At 39.2% G+C, this 13,275-nt stretch overlaps 1 protein-coding gene across 1 annotated transcript in view; it reads left to right on the top strand.

The window, feature by feature from the left end:
• The window catches only part of LOC128892902 (hemicentin-1-like), a 159,386-nt gene that overhangs the window by 48,030 nt on the left and 98,081 nt on the right, over positions 1-13,275 (top strand). The window contains exon 3 of the mRNA XM_054153541.1: positions 3,483-3,661. Within this exon, the coding sequence (XP_054009516.1) occupies positions 3,483-3,661 (179 nt within the window). The remainder of the gene's footprint in view (positions 1-3,482; positions 3,662-13,275) is intronic.

Raw genomic sequence — 13,275 nt, 5'->3', positions numbered from 1 at the left:
ATATAAAATATAAAATATAAAATATAAAATATAAAATATAAAATATATAATATAAAATATAAAATATATAATATAAAATATAAAATATCCTCATGTTCAAATCCTAAAAGTTTGTCCCTAGAACAACACAGTGATTCATTTTTTTGAAAATGAAGTGCAATACAAATTTATCTAGAGTGAAACGAACAAATCGCGACTAACATGACACGCGACCTCGCACAAATTCACTGAAAATTAGCAAAGACCAACCCATGAACGCTCGCAAAGGTATCCATTTAGATTCCCTGATCAGTTTCTCCATTCGGAGTTTCGAAGGACACCGCGACGAGGATAGTTTGGCTCTTTCGTGGGCTCCGCGACGGTGTATTAGCGAAGTCGTAGCCAAACGAGGTTTTATTACACCAACTTCCCTCACGGATCAATCCCTGTCAACCACCAATGGATATCGTCGCCCTGCTTGACGATGATTGATGATGATGGAGAGACATTTCGAAGGTGTACTAACGAGGCAGCGTTCCGAATAGACCGACGGCTATTCGACGAACCGATGCTATTCGGGAAACCCGAAGAGGGATTACGTTACACGTATCCAGATATCCGACAGGATGCGAAGAAGTCGAAAGGAAAAAAAAATGAATTCCCGATGGGGAGACTCTAAAACTGGAAACTTTGACATCGTTCGTTCGATTCGCGAAGTTTATTCGCTCGAGACGAGAATATATATTTGGTAAACACGTTCGACGTGATCTCCTTTTTATATTTTGCGAAAATTATCGATGGTGTTTCTCAGGGATGCTTCAAATATGTTTACCAGTTGTAAATTTATTAGCAATATTTGTTACTGATCTCTTGTGAATAATGAACATATTAATTTGGTAAAAGATTGAATATAAGAGATTGTTTAACGAAAGTTTAAATTCGAATCAGAGCGCTAAAAGTTCCGCAGCTGTTCAATTTATTATAACCACAGTATTCTTTTTTCCGTTTAAATTATTCACCACGCGCGATATCGTTCCAAAGTTGGTAGATATTCAGTGACCTGAAATTAGTTGTGTTGAAATTAACAGAACTTTGTTCGGGAACTTTAATTCGTCATTCGAATTTATGTTACTTTACGGTTAAATTAACTCCCATGCTAGGAATAAACATAAAACACTCGTACACTATCAAAGAAAATAATTCTAATCATTGAAACTCACATCCACTCTTGAATCAACTCACTCCGAGACTCACAATATCCTTTCTACTTATGGAAAAAAATTCATGATCAAAGAAGTTAAAGCTCGAAGCTTTAACAGTCCTTTTCACGAGCTCAAGGAATTCTACACTACCAATAAAAATAATTCTGAACATTAAAACTCACCTCCACTCACTAATTAACTCACTCCGAGGCTCACAATATCCATTCTACCCTTGAAAAAAAATTCAAGATCGAAGAGGTCGAATCTTTAACAGCCCTTTTCATGAGTTGGAGTAAATTCAGAGATTAACTGAAGTGACCACGAAACATACTCCTCGGTTGTACGATGTCGGCTGTTACTCGCGGATTTCCAGTTCTCCGCGGGGAGGCACACGAGCGTTGCATAATCAAGTATCCGCTTAAGAAATAAGCCGAGTCTGCTCAACTGGTAGCAGTTTACTACTCGCCGGTGTAATGCATTTGAACTCTGCTATCTGCTCGAGGATGAGGCGAGCTCCGGACAGAAGGCACCGAGTTTCATTCCCGTAGGAGAAGACGCTCTGTCCAGAATTTGCGTGCAAGTTTTCCCGAAGATGGAAACGCGTGCGGTGCCCGACGACGTGCTCGCTGGTGATTGAATTAGAAACTGAGAAATTACGAGATCGCTCAAAAGCATCCCTTTACGTACGACCGCGTGCTTCTGAAAAATTACGCCGTCTCTTCGGACCATACGTTTCTCGTTCCAGGGGCTTCACGTAGCTATTATCGTGGCCTGGATCTTTGTATGAAATGGATGATTCTCGGAATGTACTTTCTGGACAATTATTTCGCCGTCCTAGAAGGGGATACCGCTTTGGTCCCTTTAGGAACTTTGCGTATTCATCGTGCTCCGGATTCCTGCGTGATAAATTATTTTGTCTTTTGTGATAGCGATATCGACACGTTTTTGGAATTTTATTCTGTCTGAACAGACTTGAATTATTCGAATAAAATACGCAGGAGCTAATATGAAATTTATTCTTCGTTCAAGCATTTTAATTTCGGAAGCATTTGAACGTACAGCTCTATTTAATATGAAACGTGTTGAATGAAATTTATTAACGCGTCCATCAGCAAAGACCTAGCAAAATGTAAATTTATTTCAATAACCAGTTTGATTTTACGCTCAAACTCTGGAACGATTAATTGTAATCAACTCCTCGTAATAAACTCCTTTTCCTACGCGTCATATTTATATTTAATCGTAGAATGTTTCTGTGAAACGAACGATACTTGAGTTCCAGCCTTTGAATAATTACTTTGCGCCCCCGAATTAATAGCACCGGATACATTCATGAAAATCTCGCACAATTTGCAAATTCTACATTTCTCAGTAACATTAATTACCTCCGCGATGCGCTTATGAAAAATACCGTGAAATTTCGAATTACTGACGCGAACTGATGTTTCTGTTACTTTGTCCAATTATTACGGTATGGACTCAGACGTGGAATTAATAGCTCATATTCATTGCGAGGTTTCTCATTAAAGTTGCAGTGGATTAACAATGGATGTTTTGAACGTATGAAATGTTGACGTTGAAATGTCATTTCTTAGGACAAAATTGAATGAATCTAATGTTTCAAAATTCAGGAATAACAATGCAGGGATTGGAGGACATTGTTGTTGTTTTTTTGGATAAATAAAATATTAGTAAGAATGATAGTTAGAGGGCATTATTTATTAATTCCATTTGAGCCTACTAAAATGTGGTTGGATGAGTAATTTCATTTATTTCTAAGCAAGAATTAGATGAATTTAAGGTTTCACCATTGGTCCAGGCATTGGAGGCCAGTGCTGTTTTTTCCTGGATAAATAAAATATTTGTAAGAATGATATTCAGAGAGCATTATTTATTAATTCTATTCGACTGCTCCAAAATATGATTGAATAACTAAATTCATCTATTTCTAATGAAGAATTAAACGAATCTGATGATTGACTATTCAGTAATGACAACGCAATTCAAAACGAACAAGAATGATATCTATTTATAAAAACATCATTTATTAATCTAATCTGAGTGCTCTGAAACTTAGTCAGCCCTCAATCAAATTATATCCTCTATCAAATCTATCATTGAAACCCCAAACAACCTTCAAGACCTTCTTTCTAAAATACATATCTCTGAAAATCGTCAAAAATTTCTCATTTTCAAAAGTGTCGAAGAAATTGCATCCAACGTAACCCAGACTCTCCGCCAACCCTGATCACTGTACTTTTAACGAAACCTAATTTCATAGAAACGTTGTTCTGTTCGCAGCCCCAGTGCAAGTACGCCAAATATCGAAGGAGAGTCCGCAACGACGTCCGAACGACGCCAGTAACGACTCAACCGACGGAGATGCGCCAGTGTTCGAACCTACGGCAGCGAACGTCAGCGCGTTCGTCGGTCAGACCGTCTACCTGCCCTGCCGCGTGCGAAATTTGGGAGATAAAGTGGTAAGCCGCAACGATTTGTTTCCAACGCGAGAAAAGAAATTGCCAATTCGTGGCGTCGTTTAGCGAACGAAAAGGAGAGAAAAAAAAGAAGAGAAACGAGACTCGTTCACTCGCGACGCTCGAGCCGAGTTCAGAGACGAAGAATAAAAAAAAAAAAGGAAACTAAAAACAAGAAACGCCGACGAGGGGTAGAAAAAAAAATTTCGTCTCATGTTTTACGCAACCGTGGAGTTTTATAGCCGATATGAAAAGTTGCGTCGTAAAGGTACCGCGTAAAAATTCCCTAGCCCCGAAACTGTCCCCGAGCCGGCGTTTCGTTAACCAACGCCAATAAAGATTCCCTGCGCTTTTTAAAATCCTAAACTTCCGTTCTTTATCCGGGCGTCGTTACGCTACGGGGACGAAAATTTCACCGGGGGCTTCTTAAAGTTTAGAAGAGCGTCCCCAGTGATCATGAATTCGTCAGAGAAGTGTCTATTTTCATTCTTTCTTGTTTCTGTTGCTTATGAAGGATCGTTGATAGGTATCTTTCGGGAGTTACGTTCTCTTATTTTGGATCCTGTTTGGAGAATGAATATAGTTCATAAATGGTGGCACGTGGTTTATTTAGACAGAGCCTTTTGTTTATCTTTTGTGTTTAACGAACTGAAACCTCGAGTTTGTCATTACCAGTCCGTCGAGAAAATAAACCAATTCTGATTCGTTTAAGAAACCAACAATTGAAAACTTATTCCTTCACTTTGGATGGTGTAGTCTAAATTGGACCACCATAAAAATTCAAATAAAACGAATCGCAAATATTTCTATCGGTTTCTACAAGTATTTAGAATAATCTTAATCACCAAAATCATTAATTACTTGTGACGACGCATTGATTATAAAATAATCCTATATGCTTTCTCTCGCATAAACAATTATTTAAATTTTTGTTCCCTTCTGAGTTAATATTAATTACTCTCACTTTATACACAGAATCGTCCAAAAATGTCGACAAGCCTGTTCACCATAAACATTAAGTCTTATCAAGACTAAATTATTACCATGAACAATTTCAGTATTTTTTTTTACTAGATCACTAATATTTCGTTAATAAGCATTTCGAATCGTCGTTCGATTACGCAGGCACAGAAGAGGCTCGAGGTTCCTATTAATTCGAAACGAGATTACGAGCCCTCCCGAACGCGAAACCGAATTAACCGAACCTAATTGGAATCGACTGCTCGCTCGATAAGACTCTGCGATTAACCTTCATTTAATTTTCAAATTAACTCCAAACAATCGGTGACGAGCATTAATTTCCCCTATATCCCGACCGCGAGCACGTTTGATCGGTGTCGCGTTCGATCAAACACCGAATCGCAGCGAATATCCGTGGAAAAAAAAATCTATCGAACCACCACGGCGAATTTTCACGAAATCGCGGCCGAATGTGCGAAGCAGAAGTTTCGAATTTTCCGGATCTACTTAGTGTAACTAATTCACGAGTCGTCTGTGCACGCACAGACGTTCTCGTTAGTTACGAAATTTGGATTCCATCTTTTGAAATTCTAGTGCAGTTGAAAATTGAAGTCCCTTGAAATTGTATAATCGAAAGTACGTGTAGAATATTGAACTCTTTTGCGTTCTACAGTGAGTGTACACATATTATATAGTAATGTTAGTAATGTTAGTTATATATACTTCAATTCTTGCAGTCCTGATTTTTTGATTTGAGGACAGTTCTGTCGAGCAAGACTCGACATAGGACAGCAAAGGGTTAATACATATATTATTATTATTAAAATAGATTATATATACATTGCACATACTCCTATTATATAAACTGAATATATTCCATTTCACCATTCGTTTAATCAGAAAAAAAAATCTTGAATCCTTTGATGGAAAATTCTTTATATAAAATCGCGATTGAAAAATCAACCTTCAAAATGTCATCGTTCGTTACTATCAGACAGTAACACCAACAAACTTACGAAAAATGAAACTACGGTAATTCCACATTGTGGGATCAACGGTAGGAGATACAACGGACGATTTTATGCAAAGGAAAAATACTATATTTAATAAACGATTGGTGTTACAACGCAAGGTTCGGCGCGCTAAACTCGACTGACTCTCTCGGGCCCGTGTCCTTTTGTCTTTCCTTCTCGCACGTGCTCGCCACACACTCACTTCGCGCGCGTCGGTGAATCAGTCACGACAATATCATATAAATTACGTAAATTGGATACATTCCACCAATATTTAATCAAAAAATAAAATCCTGAATCCCTCGATGGAGAATTCTCGATATAAATTCGCGATCCAAAAATCAACTTTCAAACTGTCTACCGTTTCCAATTCCCGTTCGTTAGTATCATACAGCCGACAAACTCCCAAGTATAAAACTACGGTAATTCAAATGTTCTCTAGCGGTTCGTCCCATTGTGCGACGCCACGATCGGGCAGGAAACGTCGGAAAAATTGCTAGCGCCGAATCCGACGCGATTTCTGCTTTTGATGCCAGCTTTCAGAGGGAATTTAGAAATAACAGGACGACGTTCGACAGGGGAAAACGAGCGATAGCGAGAGCGCGGCGCCGCGCCACCCTCGATCTAACGAGTATCAACGAGCAAAACGAATCAACCAGACGGAATTATAGCCTGTACGCGACGATCCGTGGTTTCCCGTCAAATGATTATGGTCATCGGTTGGCATAAATTCCCCCCTCACGGTTCTCTTTCATATCCGTACACACTCCCCTCCTCCTAGCTTCTCGTTCCTCGGTCTCTTTCGACTCTTTAACCGGGCGATCGATTTTCAAAACTTTTACATTCACCGACCCGCTTCTGCCGCGCCGCGACCGCGGAGAAGATTTTATCGGGAATCGCTGACTCTGTGGAATCGTTGATTACCGCTTTCAGCAACGTTTTGCAACTTTTCCCCGGCGCTGTAATCGACCATGAAATTGAAAAATGCGCTCCACCCGCGGGAACACGAATTAAAACGCGAAACCACCGGGACGGAAGGGGAAGGGAGTGTTCTTTTTGCTCGTTGCCCCGATCGGGAATCGCTAATTGTAATTACGCGAGCACGTAAAAAAAAAAAAACCGGGCGAGGATGGATCCCGTCTTCTCGGGCGGAAGAAACGCGTGGAAGCGTTTTAGTATCGTTATTCGATGTAGTCCTTTGATTCCCGGTACTCCTGTTCGCTTTAATCAATCAGCCGCGGTGCGGTTTTTATTTTGAGGTGATACGGTGCGGATTGGTACCGTGATTTTTTGTGATCCTTAAATAGGTCGGAGACCTGCTATTGGAAAAAGGTGTATAGAGTGTCCAGATTTTAGGAACACCGTGTATTATCCTTTTTGTTTCTTTTCCTTAATAGGAAAATCACGAAAAGAGGTACGTAAGCATATGTAATAATTAAATGAATGTAAAGAGTGATACTTTTTGTTATTTGTTAATTAACGATTCAACGCCTGGGCGTCGATATTTCAACGTCAAATGGTCGGAAAAATGAAATGAAATTAAAGAAAGAGAAAATTAAATGAAAGAGTGAACAAAAATGCAAGACTGATATGTTTATTGTTATAGTTACGTTATGACTTCGTACCCTTATAAATAAAACTCACTAATGCTATTCAATATAAATAAATAGTACAATCAATTCTAATAACATACAAATAAATGAATAATTAACTTAATGAGAAAATCACGAAGAGAGGTATCTAAGCACATGCAATAATTAAATGAATGTAAGAAGTGAACAAATGTTAAGTTATGACTTTCTACCTTTATAAATAAAACCCACTAAAATTCCATTAAACAGAAGTAAATGAATTCCCATAACATACAGATAAACGAATAAATAAATTCCATTACACAGATCATTTCTATTGCATCGAATATTTCTCTACTTCAGAAAAGATCGACCAATCGACTTTCTCTATCCACGAATTACGAATCACCGTCAGAGCCGGGTCACGTGACCGTGGTTACGATTAAAGACACCCACGCGTCCCGGCACGCTTGTCGCGAAAGCTGTAGCAATTAATTTTCGGAAGTTGCTCGTGTCCCGGTTCCCATTCCGTAGGCCAATTTCTATTCAAACAGGTTGTCCCGCGTCTCTGACGACGACGTCGAGGCCCTTTGCGTCCGTTATCTGTACAAAGGTACCCCCTCCACCCTCTCAGTGTAATTAATACCCCGCTCCGTGACAAATCGTCGTTTCCGCAATAACGACCGTCCAATAAATATACAGCGGCCGCGATTAGAGCACCCTGCACGAAAACGTAGATGCTCGTGCGCGCCTAGCGTGCCCGTGACAATCGATCAAAACGATACACTGGAACACAGACGTCACCGTGTTCCCTTCGGGGCTAAACATCTATGCGATATCTACCTTCGTCGAGGGGTGGACTCGAGCTTGCGTCGTCCTCTTTTCCTCGAGCGATCAGCTCGTTATCTTAATTCGTCGTTTGTACGTTAATAATCTCGCTGCGTTCCGTTCGAATCGTTTCTGTGGGTGACTGAATAAGGGACAGTGCGCGACACTTACGCGACACGCTTGTATGATCGTCGAAAAGGGTGTCTTGACCACCCTATTCTAAATTCTAAACAGAATATGCATGGATGGATTCTACGAAATATTTTAATAATTCCTGTAAGAGATTTTTCAGATTTTCTTCGTTAATTACAAAATTGATTTAGTCAATGTTTATTTAGTCATAATCGACACTTGATCGAACTCCATATGCGTCAGTGATTAAACAACAAACTTTTAACCGGCGTGCTGAATGTTTTCGAACGTCGAATTAATGCTTCAATGAAGTCAGTTTTTTGGCCGCAATCGAATCGGTGCCGATGAACGTTTTATATCGCGCGTGCGTTACCCTGCAGATATTTCACTGGGTCGAATATAGGTGACCGTTTCTTTTTTATATTATTTTATTTCGTTCAAGCAACGACCGAAAGCGTTCCTAGACGTGCTTTTGACCAATTCTCCCAGTTCGAGGCATGCTAGTTTCCTCATATTTTTTCCGCGCTAGCCTCTCTACTGTGTTCCTATCGATTTATTCTTTTATCGATTGATCGACTAAACGGTGAACCAAATAGCACGTCTCGACTGTACGCGCGCTCTCCGCGTCAACAGATTACCAAAGTACAGGCAGTTATGCAAATCTGCTTCGTACGCTAATCTAACACTAATATTATATGAATAAATTATTGAACTAACTGGATAAAGTGTTTCTTTTTATTGTTCTATTTTGCAATAAACGTAAATTACAGAAGAGAGAAATTCTTTATTAATTAAAACATTAATTGAGAACTTCATATAGACTAGGATGACAATAATTGGGAATGAAATGGAAATAAAATGTTTCCAATCAACGGATTCTTATATAATTGACGCGAATAGCAATAAAAAGGAATATTTGATCAGAAATTGTATAAATAACTAGTATAAATCGTGTCACTGAATATAATTATAATCGACCCTTATACAACTAGTATTATTCTTTTTGTTAACACAATTGCGACCACATCTAACGAATACTTTAAAAATTATCACCCACAAGAATTATCATACCGCGAGAAATAACGAATTTACTGAAAGAATTCAACCGACATCAAAAGGAAAAATTACGCGAGGCACGAAAGAATGGTACAAAAAAAAATTTAACAATTTTTTTCATAAGAGGGGTGGTCGGTGTAAAAGTCTCGGAAAAGTCCCCTATGTAATCTATCGACGTTCCTTTATGGCATACAGAGCTTTGTAGTCGACTGTAGTCCGCGGAAGATCCATTTTAATCATGGCAGCCGATACTCGATGAAGAGCCACTCTCTCTCCGTGAATCACTTTGACCGGTGGAAGTTATTCTCGGCCAATATTTGTCGACGCTGTTCCGTTTCGCGGTGAAAATTCGGAAGTAAACAGGCCAAAGTGGCTCGTGATTTGTTGACCTTGTAGAGCGGATCGCGCATCCGCGGTTTGATGGATGACCGGAAAGACGGAAGGGAGTGTTTCGCTGTTTATGCAAAACTCACGGAGTTTCCTGTCGAGTGTCGCGTGTCGCATTTATTGAAATATCGCTAGCAAAGAGCCCCACTTAAGACGAATTATTTTACCATGCAATCATTCGACACAAAATTCAATGTAGACAATTTTTATTTTAATACATAAACGTAGGTTGGTGTGCTGAAGAAACATTTTAATGTATTAGCAGTAAATCAAATACGTATTTCAAGTGTACAAACTAACAGACCGAGGAAGAATGTGATGTGTTTATTTACAGAACATGTAAGACACACAATTCTCGTTTTATATTAACACGTTGCACTATTTTTACGAGTCTGAGTTTTGATGAAATATTAGGTCAAACTTGAAAATCACGTGTCTGACTTGTGACGAAAATGTTAGGACACATGTGAAAACCACAAGTTAGACTCGTGATGAAAGTGTCAGGCCAAATATGAAAATCACGAGTCTGGTTCGTGGTGAAATTTTAAGCCAAATATGAAAATCACGTGACAGGCTCGTTGTTAAACATAATGCGACCATTCTGGTGCACTAGTTTGGCACAGCTGTTGGCGAGTTCCAGCGTACTGCAGAAAAAGCAAAATTATTCGTATCTCGAGTATCGCGCCAAATCTTTGAGCAGAGCCGACACGTCACTATTTTTTTTTCCCAATTAAGTTCGATTACTAGAATGAAACGTCCTCCACAAATTGATGTTTTGTGCCGTTGGAAACAAGTGCTCGGTATTCGGACAAGAACTTGACCCAATAGAGATAGATTGGCGACAGTAGTATGAGCCAGCCACTAGTCAGACCAGCCGATAACAGACAGCTCTCCGCGTCACTGGGATTCATTGGTCGAAAGGCAACAATTGCGCGGCGAATTTTATCGCAATTTGCATTCAAAGGGAGCCCGCGACAAAGCCCTTCAAATGGAAATTCTTCGTTAAAAATTCATTTGCCGGAACATTTTGCGCCCTAGTACGAGATATTCTCTATTTCGACAGCTGTTAGCGAGATAGAATTTAATTCCTAGACGCTTTGGTTTATCAAATGTCGCTTTATTACATGCTAACCTTATCAACTGAGATTTATTGGCTTTAAAAGGTAACAGGTTTGCTATTGTTACACATCGTGTACAATCTGTATGTAATTCCATTTCTACTTGTACAGTAATATACTTGTACAATAATATGTTTCATGACTGTGTACAGTAATGTATTTCAATGAGGTATAATTATGTAAAGTGTGTATTAACTTATCAACTAGGATTGATTGACCTTAAAAGGTAACAGGTTTGTTATTATTACACATCGTGTACAATCTGTGTCTAATTCCATTTCTACTTCAAATGATATAATTCGACTATGTATAGTCATATATTTTAAAGAGATATTATTATGTAAAGTGTGTGTACTATTTTGTATACACTATTTTGTATATCTAATTCCTTTTCTACTTCATGTAATATAATTCGACTATGTAGAGTAATATACTTGAAAAAAGTATAATTATATCAAGTGTGCACTAATTTTATATGAATTAAAAAATTCTTAGTTCAATATTACCTGATTGAAATACACCTACTCACAAGTATACAAGTGTAGTACCAATCTGTATTCTAATATTCTATACCAAACAATAAAAACAATTAATTTCATCCCTAACTTTGTGATTCTCTTTAAGAAATGTTATTTTCAATCACAGAGTTAGACGAAAGACACAAAATATTTAAATTTCGCAGCTTTTTCCCTTCGACAATGAAATTTCATTAGATATTCTACTCGAATAATTAAATCTTGTCCATGAAGTTTCAGACCACTGTAACAATTAACATGTTGAATCAATCAAGGGTATTGAACATTTGCGCACGATTGATTAAAAATAATAAATTGTTAGAAATTTATTTGTTACAATCAATCGCTTCGAAAATGTTGTTAGTCGGGAATTATCGTTCCGTCCACTTCGCTTCTAGCCTAGTCCCAGTTAATGGGGTCGAAACGAGGGAATAAGGCAGCAACGAGTCGGACACTGCCCTCGAATGGAACACGGGCTGAAAGTGACTCGTGATTTGTTGACCCCGGCAGCGGTGTCATGATGGATCGCCGTGAAAAAGAGAAGCCTTATCGGAGTAACGAGATCGATTCCCCGGCGTGTAAGACTCGAATTGCTCCTCCCCTGTCGCTTCCACCGCATAAATTGAACAACCGCGAATTCCAGGCGTGCATTATTCATGGGTCTGGCGGCGGCCAGAGGAGGATGCCGGGGCTGCAGCCGTAAATACGATTAATTTTCGTTTCGTTCCGAAAAACCAGGTGCGCCTCGCCCGGGATAATCAGTCGACCGGAAATACATAGCGCTTACGAACCCACCTCTTCTTTTCCTCGTTCCGCCTTCGTGAAACGCCGCGAGCAATCGAATTCTCGTCACGAAATCGACCGTTTTGTTATCGATTGAGCCATTGATCTTCTTTTCGGTGATGCTCCAAGCAAGGTTAGGGAGGCCTGTTGCTCTCCTCGAAGTGAACGCTAGATTACTTTAGAAGAAGAATTTCAAATTATGCAGGGTGTGAAACGAAGATTTTCGAATCGTGTCTCTTATATTCTTTTGGAATGATGTATTTGTGAAATATAGACATTGGGAGAATTCAGAAAACGTTGCAGAAAATTAAAAGGATGATGTTTTATTTAGAAATGAAATTCTAAAGCCCCTATTAAGAAACCCTTCATATATAAAGTCTTTTCTACGAGTGTCAATCATTTGTTTATCATTTATCAGGTCGTTGTTTGCTAATTATTTTTTATCAATTAGGTTGTTACGAGCCAAGGCGACGCGCGTGTGAGCCCAGCGAGTGAGATAGATTTGAGAATTGAACCAATACGATTAATTATTGTGTATCAATGGTGCCGAAGGCTGAGGATAGATTAGACAATGCAGACGACTCTGACGCGAAGTCAGATAGCTGCTAGGAATCGGTATCTCCCAGTAAAGGGTAACCGTAGGATAGGTTAAGTTTAGGAGTTCGGGTTGAGTACACAATGATTAAATCGTATCGGTAATGAATACTACGCGTCGCGGATAAAGCCTCGCAACTTGTTAATTTAGTAGAATAATAACTCGAGCGGTAAAGTTATTATGTTGTGGGATCGTTACACTGGCTAGGATTGGTGATTTCAAAGTAAAGGTTTGATGATTGATCTTACAGACTTTTAAGTTTGCACAAAGAGTATATATTCAAAATAACTATACTAATTACAAGTGTCCAGTGTCGCGTTGTCGCGGTTAGTGTATGAAGTTAAAATTACCTAAGTGTTGCGCGGTGTTGACGCACTGGCGATGCGGGGGTCGAGAGTACTTTTATGGCCGTGATAGATTTTAAAACCGTCTTCGCGGATCTATATGGTAACGATGATCGAAAGGAACTGAAGCCCGATCTCACTAGAGTATTACTCTGCAGACGATCAATGTGTCTCTAACGAGTAACTCTTTCGTACTAGCCCTCGAGCAACGAAAATCGTGGGTTTATATACCCCTAAATGTTGGTGGGGAACCACCAGTGATTTCCATATTTGGAAATCTGACGGTTAGGATTTTCGTGGCTCTGAGGTAAGCAG

Source organism: Hylaeus anthracinus, unplaced genomic scaffold (assembly GCF_026225885.1).
Source record: "Hylaeus anthracinus isolate JK02 unplaced genomic scaffold, UHH_iyHylAnth1.0_haploid 2, whole genome shotgun sequence".
NCBI lineage: Eukaryota > Metazoa > Arthropoda > Insecta > Hymenoptera > Colletidae > Hylaeus > Hylaeus anthracinus.
Note: the sequence above shows the minus strand (reverse complement) of the source record. Positions and strands in the feature narration are given on the sequence as shown.